The following is a 13111-nucleotide window of genomic DNA, read 5'->3' as shown; positions in this document are numbered from 1 at the left end:
ATTGATTAGGTTATCAATCTTTCTTTAGTTTTTATATAGTTTTTAAATTTTACTTATTTATTTTGAGAGAGACCAAGCATGAGTGGAGAAGGGGCAGAGAAAGAGAGGTAGGGAGAGACAATTCCAAGCAGGCTCCTCACTGTCAGTGCAGAGCCCAATGTGGGGATTGAATTTATGTACAATGAGATCATGACCTAAGCTCAAACCAAAGTCAGACACATAACTGACTGAGCTACCCAGGTGCCCCAATAGTAATATTTAATTATGGTTTAATGCCTTCTTCTCCTTACCAATCTTTGTTGATACTATTTCCCAGTTTTTTTAATTTTTTTTTAAATTTTTAAATGTTTTATTTATTTCTAGGAGAAAGAGAGAGACAGCGTGAGCAGGGGAGGGTCAGAGAGAGAGGGAATCACAGACTCCGAAATAGGCTCCAGGCTCTGAGCCGGCAGTCAGCACAGAGCCCAACGTGGGGCTCGGACCCACAAACCGCTAGATCATGACCTAAGCGAAAGTCGGACGCTTGACCGACTAAGCCACCCAGGAGCCCCTATTATTTTCCAGTTTTATCAATTGCTCTTCTAGATATAAAAGTTAGCATCACTTTGTCAATTTCCCAAAACACTCAAAGCAAAAACATTATTAAGATCTTCCTTAGAATTTCATTAAACCTATCTATTACTTTATAAAGTTAGGTGGTATGTTTGTCTATTTTAACCAAGTACCTTGAATGTCTTTACATGTATGTCAACATTAATTTACCGCTCATCATTATGCAGTTTTATATATTATGAATTTTTTGTTTATAGAGTACATTTTTTGTTTAAGTGGTGAATTTGAATTTTCAACCTTTGTTTTTGTTTTGCCAGCAGAGAGGAAACCTACCGATTTTTTCATTTAATTGTGCTGAGCTACTTTTATGACATTTTCATTAGTTCTACAACTCTGAGTTGTTTCTTGGTTCTTCAGGATTACTAAATAGGTTATTGGAAATAATCTTTTCATCTCTCCCTCTGTATATATATTTTTCTATGTTACTGAAATAGTAAAATAATAAATAATAGTGAGGCAAAGGGAAAAATACGGTTTGTTATTGACTTTCCTAAAGAATCAGGTTTTAGATCAACAAATTCTATTTTTTCCTCTTTATTTTTTTCTATTTGCTACTTTAGTTACTTTTATTGTATTATTGCTAATATTGTAAAGTGACTTTAATTTTAGGCTTTCTTAAATAATAATAAAATTTTTTAACACTATGACTTTTTCCTAAGTATATTTTTGGTTGTTGCTCATAAACTGTATCATAAAGCAAACTCCTTATTGTAATTTTAAGACTTGGCTACTCTTTGGCTCATTAGTAATTTAGGATTAACATACACACATACACATGTTTAAGTATTAAGTGTTTTTCTTTAGTTTATAGGTCTTCATAAGTACTATGGTTCATGGGTTCCTTTTAATTGTTGATTTATTCTTTCTTACTACATTCATTCAATATCTAATAACCATTTTTTGGGGCGCCTGGGAGGCTCAGTCAGTTGAGCAACCGACTTCGGCTCAGGTCATGATGTCGTGGTTTGTGGGTTCGTGCCCTGCAACCAGCTCTGTGCTGACAGCTAGCTCAGAGCCTGGAGCCTGCTTCAGATTCTGTGTCTCCCTCTCTCTCTGACTCTCCCCTGCTCATGCTGTCTCTCTTTCTGTCAGAAACAAATTTAAAAAAACATTAAAAAAATATCTAATAAACCATTTTTATTTGTTATTTGGGTTTGATGTGTATATCCTTTAGGGTTCATGAATGTAAGCAACAGAAATTTATTTTGCTAACTACTACCTCTTCATTCTCCCAAAATAGAAGAAATTAGAAAGTTTAAAAAAAAATAATAATAAATATAAGAACTAAAGGAAAGTAAGTAACAGTAAACATTGCCAAATTCCTGAGAACATCTGGTTAAGACCCTTCTTCTGATAAATGTGGACTCTAAACAATACTTCAACTAAAAACAATTTCCTACCTGGTCCTCTGCCGTTGCATTATTCCCTCCAAATTCATAGTTCTAGGTGGGCATGCCCATCTTCTAACTTCTTTGTCACCACAACAATCTAACCAAAAAAAAAAAAACAACAACAACAAACAAACAAACAAACAAACAGAAAACCAGAATTTTTTAGCCCTGCCCAGGCTAAATTTCATACATTGCTAGTTTTCCCCTGGATGAGAATATTTCTTGGATGCTAGGCAGTCAAATAAACAATAAATGCCCATTTTATTATATCTTTTACAGAACCTTATAATTCCATTTTGTAGTATGACTAAATTTGAAGTGTTTTTGCTTTTAAGTATACAACACATAACTGCTACAAGTGATGTTTCTGAATTTACATCAGTGTACTCAGAATATAGTTAAGCTGTATATGTAATGAGGAAAGAGGGGGCCCACAAGGTAAGTTATCTTCCTCTTTAGTGTTTTCTTCATTGAATAAAAGACTTGAATATAATTAATGGTCAAAAACGATTATCTGGAATGTTCATGATTATCCATTAGAAAGGTACTTTAATTAACTGTTAATAACTTTCTGGTGCTGTAGAGCTGCATAACAAGAGGTGTAGTTTTACCTTTCACTGATCATAACCATAGTAGGATGCCAGAAACACTTGCCAAAAAATGCTGCATTTAATTTTTAGTTTCATCAATGGTAGCTAAAAATTATAATTAACATGTAGTGCTACAATGAATTCAAAGTTAAGACTAACTTAAAGTACAGCCAAGTCATCACTATTGAAGCTTTAATGGGTTGAAAATTTAAAAGAATAAATAACAAGTGACAAGATTATTCCTAAGTAATTTCTATATGTTGAATTGAAATTGGGGACTACAAGCAAGATAGGTCAAATAAACACTATAAGGATGGTGGAATTACAAATTGATGCAATGAATTACAGTCACTGAGTTCTTGAAAGTGACAGCAATAGAGAAAACACTGGGTAAAGCAGTCTGCAATGGAATTGTTCAATTTCATTAAGCACCATTTAACCCATCAACCAAAGAGACAGAACTACAAATCATGAGAAGACTTGCCAGTAGCATTCTTAGCTACCAATCAAGGGGAAAATAACTTCATTTTTGGCTTCCAAATACATACTCCCAGTGCTAACGCTGCGATTTAGTTATTACTTCAATTTAAAAAGAAAGTGTTGAACTTTACAGGTGTTAAATATCATGCCTTACAACATACAACTAGAAAGTGACAGAATCTGGATTCAAATTCCATTCTATCTGACTTCAAATTCTATATTTTCTCTACACTGTACTCAAGCCAGAAAGGATAGAGGCAATGCACTGGGATTTCCTTTTGGTCAAACATACTCTATGATTAAGGTTCCTTCAATATTCTTACAGGATAACCTTATATCTTCTTCAATGCAAATAGGTCCCAAAATTTATTTTTTACCAAGAAATCACACTTAGGTTCTATCACATCTAAAAAAGATGATACTCATGTTTCTCTTTGGCTTTAACTTCCCAGCAATCATCTATCCATATAATTTCACTGGCAACTTGAGAAACTGCCATTCAAGAGAGAGAATGAAAAAAAAAATCTGTTTAGCTTTGGAAAGTATTATATGATTTTAATAAGGATATTAAACTAAATAATTATGTTTTACCATACATTTATCTTTACTCTTCCCTAAGAACATATATTATGATAAAGGAGACAAGGTGATGAAGCTGAAATTTAGAGGGTTTTCATTTTATTTGGGACACTATCAAACTGAGTGTCATAGACAGATGTTTACAAATATCTTTCAATAATCAGGTTTTATTAACGTCGTTAAATAAAAAAGAGATAGCATGTAGCAGTAAAGGGACAAGGCCTTTGATGCCAAAAGGAACAGAGTTGCAATCTTAAGATCACCACTTACAGCTGTAGATCTTTGAAAAATTTATTTAACATCTCTTCACTGGCTTCATCTATAATATGGTGAACATATTCTCTAACATGTAATATTGTTTGTGATGTTTAGATTATGTATCTAAAGTGACAGAATATGCTATATATCTTTCTTATAGCTATTATTAAAGAACATAAGAGAAAATGAATTGTCTATATCTAAATTTCATACCCTCCTAGATGATAATTTCTCTACTAACAATATAAATACTTTCAAATTGATATAAATTACCCTTTAATCAATGGAATAAAAATTGAGTTTTTTTCAGGGAAAAGTTTTTGAGATTTAGCTCATGTTATTTTTACCCAAAGGATAAGTTTTCAATACTTGGTATTTTTCTTTTGGATTGGTCCCTCCAATCCTAGAATTCAATCCAATCCATACAATTGAATATAACAGAATGCAAAGGGGTGTCTTAACTATGAGAAGAGTGAATTGTTATTGAGAATATTCAACTTTTTCTAAACAATTGGTTACAAAATTTACTTTTTGTTATGCCTACTTACAGCACAACTTTATATCTTTATTAGATTAAATTTAAATTAACTACATGAAATATGAAGGAGTTATTTCTAACTCATACAGAACTGAAATAATTGAATAAAACTAATGTATATGTGTGTTTCAGTTAGAAATGCAGAGTAATTAATTGTTGTTTCCATTGATATTCAACTTTTTTTCAAAGCCTGGCTCCCATATACAAAAATCTACTTTATGCACTTTGGTCCCTGCAATGCTATTTACATTAACTAAAAGGGATAAGAGGAAAACAATGATATATGTGATATGTATGCAAGGATTTTCGGTGCTATATATGAGATATATAGAGAAATGAAGCATTTTATGAGTTAAGTCACAATTTTTAAAAATCTGGTTACATTAAATTAACTTATTTAATATGATTTTTATTATGTAGTAAAATATGAATTCATAATTTTTAGAAAACTAGATTTTTCAGGCAAAATGCTTCTTTGCATAAGAAGAAAAACATCTGATTAATGGTTCCACTCCTCTTACCTCCCTTCCTTCCAACATCTTTTGAGCACCTATTATGCCAGCAATTGAAAAATGAGAGAAGAAAGTTCAGAGTTACGTGATAGACAGATCTGAGTAGGCAAACAACTATAATATACCAGCTGTTATAAGAATCTAAAATATATTAAGTTCTTATACATATCAGTCAATCTTCTACTTCATATGATTATTCATAACACCTTTATGTATAGGTACTTCTATCCACATTTCACAAACAAGCAAATTGAGAAGCAAAGATTTTATTTATTTATTTTTATTTTTTAATGTTTTATTTCTGAGAGAGAGAGAGAGAGTGTGTGTGTGTGTGTGTGTGCAGGGGAGGGTCAGAGAGAGAGGGAGACACAGAATCTGACACAGGCTCCAGGCTCTGAGCTGGCTGTCAGCACAGAGCCTGACTCAGGGCTGGAACCCAGGAATGGTGAGATTATGACCTGAGCCGAAGTCGGACGCCTAACCGACTGAGTACTCAGGTGTCCCTGAGATGCAAAGATTTTACACAATTATGCCCAAAGTCACACTGATAATAAGTGGCAGAACTTGGGTTTGAATTCAGTCAGAATGACTGTGTGCTCCTACTGTGCTATACTGTCTGATATAACTGCAAGATTATTTAGGATGTAAGCTCATGATTCTATAGAAAAACAGTTAAGTATGTTTATTTTTTCAAATGTATCTGCTTGTATCAAATTGCCTGTATTTGAAAACTTCTGATTAGTTTATAAGACCAATACATCAACCTCAGGAAAAAAAAGTGCCTAGCATAATCTTAGGAAAAATGCCTCTGTATGACTGGTGGATGAATTTGAAAATCCAGTATCCAAATTGACAGATACTGACCACTGTACACTTTTTCCCTTAAGAGCTTTGTGTCTGTGAAGCATCGTTTGCAGCTCTGATAGTTGCTAAACCTAAGCAATAGATCTGACTTGTGCATCGCTGAATTACTGTGTTAAGCTGATATTTTGGGAAATATAGGGATATTAAATCATCTTTTCTCACTGAAATGTCATTTTAACACTCTTCTAATTTGCAGTGAGAACCAACAAAAATTAGGGGCCACAAAATAACCATACAGAGTTGAGGTTGAAAAGCCAGCTTTTTCGTGATTCTGCCACTGACCAGCTGGCTGATCTTGGGCAACTCATTTTACTCTTCTAAGCCTTTGTTTTCTTTCTTTGTTTTTTCTCAATTACTAATATATACAATAATGGTAATTCCAGTAAGCATTACATAGATTGTATATGTACCGTGATGGCACAGAGGAGGTATCCAGTTAAGTGTTAGTCATAAAATCACCTTCTGAAATAGTGAGCTTTGGTACAAAAGGCCAAAGCTGTAGTTATATATAGCAATTACTACATTATTTTAAAATAACTTATCTTTCTGCCTATATATTTTTATCACCACTGCATACGAATTAATAGACCACGTGTTCACTGATGGCTGGGACTGTGTCACAGTCAATAATCCAGAACCCAGTATGTTGCATGGCACAAAGCTTTTCAATAAAGATTACTAAATTGAATGTGGCTGAGGAATAAAACCTAGAGAGAGAAGGTACAGACTTGGCCTTTATTTCTATCTTCTATCTTCTGAATAATGCTAGGCTCCTCTGAGAGTTAACCAGATCCTATCAGGGGAAACCAACAGGTATATGCAGGGTACAGGCTGAACTCTGGAGATGATCCTGGGCTAGGTACCAGATATGACCTAGCAGTATAACTCCTTTGATGAGGACTTAGTTCCTCCACTTTACAGGAATTCACAGTCATCAGTTACTAGATCTTTTGGCTAAAGCTAAGTCAGGAAAACATTGTATGCTGGACAAGAGCCTGCAGTTAGTACAGGGGGCAAGGCACAGCCATCAAAGGCAGTCTCGGGCACGAACTCTCTATGTTTGATTCATCACAAGAGACAAAATGTCAGCAACTCTGTTGCCAGCCCAGCTCTGAACAACTCATAGATGTATAACTCATTCTATCCTATGCTTTACTGTACTGTGAGCACATTCTTAAAAAAAAAAATCAAATGGCTTAATATTTTTATTGGACTTGTGATGACTAATAATCTCATTGCATTTATTTTAAATAGGCTTCCAAATCACTGATGTATATTTGGATTTTTTCATGTCACTTTTTGAGAGGGCATTATAAGTTTTCATTTAATGTACTGTATTATACATAATTTTCTGGCAATGTTCTAATCTTATTTTTCAATTTTAATAAAATGCTTTCACTGTTTCATAACTTTGAGAAAAAATACTCTTTCTGTATGTAGTCCTATAAAACAGAGCAAGTTCATGAGTTTCAAACTGCAAGCTATTTAATAGCCTCCATTTGGTAATTATAGAGATTTATATCCCTCTCCTCATCTCCCACAAAATTCAGAGCTGATCTGTCTAGTTGACTTAGAGACTGACTTAGAGGTCTGTACATTCATTATCCTTGACAATAAGCTGTTAGATTAGGTTAATGATTTAAGACTAGTATATGTTTGGAAATGGGAGAAAGAGGTTTAAAACTAATTTATAGGAATATAATTCACTGGTCATTTTCATGTTTCATCAAAAATTATTTTAGAGGATGTCTCAATAGAAATTGATCACATCCAGGTGACAAAATGGCTGTCCTTGCTTTACCAGGAAGAGAAGGAAGCCATTATCTCCTTTTTGGTACAGACTTTCAGGGTACCAGACAGTTTATCATTTATTAAAGAACGTAATCTAAAAGTTATAAAGAAGAAGTACACTGGCATAATATGGATACAGCTAATGTTACGAGTCCAAAAAACTCCATCAATATCAACATGTTGTGTACTATCACATAGAAGAAGCTATGTGATAGAAAAACAGTTACCCTGGGTTTCTCTTTCAAAGTATTTTTTTTTAATTAAAAAAATAATGTTTATTTATTTAGAGAGAGAGAGAGAGACAGAGAATGAGCAGGGGAGGGCCAGAGACAGAGGGAGACACAGAATTTGAAGCAGTTCAGAGCTCAAACCCTCGAACTGTGAGATCCTGACCTGAGCTGAAGTCAGATGCTTAACCCACCTTAACCCAGGTGCCTCTCTTTCAATATCTCTTAATATTCACCAACAAAAGTAAATTTATTTTTAACTCCTGCATGAACCATTGGGATATAAGATAGCAAATAATTCATATTATATTAACAACATATACATGTAGTTTTAAAAAGTTATCTAATTTTTTAAATCTAGTTTTATAAGCTTTCTTGGGTTTTAAAGAAATGAGGTGAATCTGAAACAAAATCACCAGAGGTGCCTAATGTGACTTTAATAAAACAATTCTGTTTTAACTCTAGAGTTATTGTCATATGTTACTTGCAGAATTTTATATTAACATTTTATTTAATAACTTACATTGTCTAATTATTAATAAAAAGTAAATTTCCCTTTGTTTTACATGCTAATTCTATATTACATTATAGCATTTTAAGTATATATTTTTTAACATCCGGTTTGAAAATGTCTTCAGAAAATAAACTAATTGAATGAATTTTATTTCTAATCAATTATATACATACTATTATTTATGAATAACATAAATTTCATTTATGCCAAAATATTTTAGAGTCCTTTTTCTAGTATTAATTTAAAGCTAGCATGCATAGTAACTTAAACTTTAATTTGCCATTACACCAATTCAATATATATTGTGTGTGTGTGTATATATATGTATATAATCCATATATTCACCAACCATATATATACATATATATATGGATATGTATTATATTATCCATATATTATCGATATATTCACAATTATCCATATATTCACCAACCATATATATATGTATATATATATATGGATTAAAGAGATATTTTTGGGATTCACAACCTTTCTTTGCACAAACATTTAATCCAATGCTATGCTACAGTATACGAAAGGCCCTTTGCTGTGATGAATCTTTCTTCTGCTCTCAGAGATACTGTGGGAAATAAAAACAATACAAATAGAGCTCACAAATCAGATAGGAAGGTCACCATCAGTAAACAACTCTATGCATTTAAGGCAAATATATAGAAGCAACTTCTCTTAATAAGAAAGGTTTTACTTCAAAGCACTAGTGCTTTAGTTTTTCATGAGAAAAAATAAATAAGAGACACAGTTTCTGAGAACATTCAGTTAAAGCATTTTCAGAGAGAAGAGGGGGAAAAAAACCCCTGAAATCAAGTGAAAATGAACATAAGATTTGGGTCACTGCTAAATTAATATTTTCTCTGTGGGTTTTCCTTTACCAGTTGCTTTTATACGCACTTCACATCTAAGTATTTAGGCTAAATGCATTTGAAAATCTTGCTTTTCCATTGATGCTCCATTAGCAGGAGTGAACTCTGCTGTATCAGGGCCTAAGCTATTTTAAAGCAAGGAGAAGTTTGCAGGACCTTTGTACTCAACAACAAATCATTCTGATTTTATTCTTAAGTCATGTCTGACATGCTTTTTCCCCAGTGCCTTTTGACTTCTGTTTCTTCAGAAGTCTAAATTTCTGCAACATGTGAAGTTGGTGTCTAAGATATTGTAGCCTTTTTCTGTAATATGTGAACCTGAGGACTTCTTGTTGTGTATTCATCGTAAATTAATTTGCCTCAGATGACTACATAGGGCCTCCCATATTGAACTGGATTGCTATTCCCACCGTCTGTATATTCATCATCCTAATCCTTTATTGATGTTAATCATGAGTCATAAATGAGAGAAATTACAAGTTGCATTTCCTTAGTGACCCAGGAATCAGGAACTATAGATATTTCCTTTTGTTTTCTTTCTTTTTTTTTTTTGATATAGTCTCCTGAAGTCTTTGTTTTCTTTGATATTCTATCAAATATTACTAAGAATGGATATGGAGATCCTGTTTTGCATATCTTTGCATTTCTCAAATCACTAAACTCTGTGCTCAATAAGCCTCTGTGTTATCTCTTGTCCCTCCTCCATCTTCAAGCCCTTGTCCTCACTTTGCTCTTTCCCTAAAACAATAAACCTGTTTTTTCCTATCTGAACAAAGGAGAACCTTTTGTTTTTCTTTGACTCTAGAGCTACAGGCTTTTCTCCTCTTCATCTCTTCCACCAAACTGTTTGAAAATGTAGTTTCAGTTTAAACTGAAGCATAAAGTAAACAGTTTGAAAACTGTTTCAAATGTAGACATTTGAAAATGTCTGTCTTCCAACAGTAATCTAGATAGGGCTGTCTGGTTTTAGCACTGAAAATCCCATGACGTAGGACATTCCTCAGCTGTGGACAAACACACAGCTGATCACCTTAGACACCTTTTCCTCCCATAATCTCTACCTCCAATCACTCTTCCAATTCTGAGAGTCAAACCTCCTGCCTTTAATCCATTCCCTTCCTTTTGTTGTTGGCTTCCTGGTTTAAGTTCCTATCCACTCATAGCCTGTTGTACCAACTTCCTCAATGAAACAGACTCCCTTACTTAAATACCATAATATATTAGTCTTTCTAAAAGGCAAATTTGATTATGTTACCCTATTTCCTTAACATTCTAACAGATTACCTCTGAAACACTATAAAACCTGAATCAGGTATTTCATGATATTGTCCTTGTCTCTCTGCATACTCTTACCTGCTGTTTCTTCTTCTGTAAGCTCTATTTATACATACTATTACATCCAGTTCATAGGCTCACATTTCTACTGCTTTGTATATGTACTACCTGTTCCCAGATTCCACACTTTCCAGACTACCTGATATATCCTACTTATCCTCCACATCTCAGTCCAAGCACAGACTCCTCTTGGAAGCCATCCATACTCTTTCAGGCAGATGACAGTTCTCCATGCTTTCCCTCTTGTATGTTCTTCCGTTTAAAAACATACCTCACTGCATTAAGATAGTCTCTTGTTTCTCTTTGCTGCAAGATCCTTAAGGAGAAGTGCTACGTGTTCCCCTTTTATATTTCCTGAACCAGCAGTTTGTCTCAATAAATAATTGTTGAATTGATGTTTAATGAAGTAATTGCATTATTTTTATAACCCCTACATTCAGGAGGCTGGGTTAAGTAAGAGTACATAAGCAAGATCTTATAAATAGGAAGATACTACCATTTTTTACTTCCATGACCTTGCACAATTAGTTTATAAGTTGCACTCAGTACGTAAAGATTGACTAAGAGTGGTTAGACTTCTCAAAACCCAGAAAAAGGGTGAAAGATTTGCTTACTGTTCTTGCATCCCATACAGATAGGGTCTTATCCGCAGAACCTGTGAGAAGTGTGTTGGAGCAAGGAAAAAACTCGATGCTGTTCACAGAATCTGTATGTCCATACAAAGTACATCTGCATCTTTCACTGTGTAGAGAGAAATGGAGAGTTCAAGTTTTAGGAGCTAGGAGCTAATTGTTTCTTATGCTGTCTACACAATGCTAATGAAGATAATTTAAGTATCTGAAGCATAAAGTAATTTTATAAATGACAAAAATGTACAAAAGCCACATTTGAAGGGAAATTCTATAGTCATCTGACATCCTAAGCACTTTATAGAATTAGTAGCATACAACTGATTAAGTTTTAGTTACCTTCAATTTATAAAGTCACACCAAGTGTCATGTACTCCTTCTCATGAAATGACTAAATAAAAATTGTCCCCATCTAATAAAGGAATATGACAAGAAAAGAAAACAATGGACTGTAAATGTTCAGGTTTCATCCTAAACCCACTGAATCAGAAACTCTGGGGTTGGGGCCCAACAATGTGTGGTTTTAACAAGTTCTCCAGGCGATTCTGATCTCAACTCTTAGAAATAACTGAGAAGGAAAGAAAACTGCAGTTTTGCCTTTTGCCAAGAAACTGGGTATATACAGAGCAGCATTATTTTCTGTCTATAATATTTAATTGCTTTTAATGAACTTCAATAAGCATATGTTAAAAATAGAGAACGAGTAGAAGCAGGATAATTAACAGTGCTGAGAACACAGGAGTCAATATAAGCGCATTTCTAATATGATAACTAGTTGTTTAAGCTCTGATAAACTGGCTCCTCTCTGGCTTGAGCCATGCCATACTCCGTAGTCTGGCATAGTGGGAAAACCTCTGCAAAAGGAGCTAGGAGACTGAGTTTCAGTTCTAACTTTGACAAGAGCTAGCAGGGTGACCAGGGGCAACTTATGCAATCTCAATGCCAGCAGCTTTCCTTCCTGTGTGAATAAGATTACTTAATTTGATGTACTGAGAGGTCCAATCCAGCTCTAACATTCTAGGATTCTTTGACCCAGGTCATAAATATAAAAGGGAAGGGAAGAAGTCAAAGCATCTAAGAACTGTTTTAAGCAAAGTTTGTTCCTCCTCACTTGATTTTGGTGTTATTTAAAGAAATCAAGAGATATAAATATTTGTGTATATTAATATGTATGTAAGTTACTAGTGACACTCCCTTTGATTGACCCTTTCCATATCAAAATTAAGTATTGTATTAATTAATATCAGAAACAACAAAACAAAAATCAATAAATTCATTAATTAGGAACATTCTATATTAGTGTCTTAATCTCAATATTTCTGAGAGAGCTTGGTAATAGTTTGATTATTAAAGCTGATGATATATGTCAATATATGTCAGGGGTGAACAAACTATGTCCTATAGACTGGTTGCCTATTTTTGAAAATAATGTTTTATTAGAAGATGCCAAGTTGTTTACACTTGTCTGTTGTGCTTTCCCACTACTATAGCAGAGTTGCATAGTTATGAGAGACCATATGGTTCAAAAGCTTAAAAAATGTAATACCTAGTCCTTTAAGATAATATATTTGGATATTTATAAGTATGCCTGGATTTTATTTTATTTGCCTTTTTTGAGGTTAATACTAAAACGTGCAGAATATTTTTTTTTATTTTTAAGGAATTATCATGTTATGTAGAAATTTTACATGCTATTTTCTAATGATTGTTTAAAAGTTTATACTCCAAAGCGCACATTGAAATAATGATATTTAACTATTAGAATAATTGTTCTTTCTCCATAGTTTTATGGAGAAACAGAGAGACAGAAAGAGATTTTACAGAAAAATAAGAATATATTTATTTTAGTAAAGTAGTAAATTATTTACTTATATAGAATTTAATTATAAAACAAAATAAGCAGAATTAAA

At 33.4% G+C, this 13111-nt stretch overlaps 1 protein-coding gene across 1 annotated transcript in view; it reads right to left on the bottom strand.

Annotated features, from left to right (window-relative positions):
* Window positions 1–13111, bottom strand: part of SPAG16 (sperm associated antigen 16) — a 495050-nt gene that overhangs the window by 349862 nt on the left and 132077 nt on the right. The window contains exon 5 of the mRNA XM_077748565.1: window positions 11187–11313. Within this exon, the coding sequence (XP_077604691.1) occupies window positions 11187–11313 (127 nt within the window). The remainder of the gene's footprint in view (window positions 1–11186; window positions 11314–13111) is intronic.

Source organism: Crocuta crocuta, unplaced genomic scaffold, assembly GCF_008692635.1.
Source record: "Crocuta crocuta isolate KB4526 unplaced genomic scaffold, BGI_CrCroc_1.0 scaffold229, whole genome shotgun sequence".
Lineage (NCBI taxonomy): Eukaryota > Metazoa > Chordata > Mammalia > Carnivora > Hyaenidae > Crocuta > Crocuta crocuta.
The sequence above is the reverse complement of the archived record's forward strand: the minus strand, read 5'-3'. Positions and strand labels throughout refer to the sequence as shown.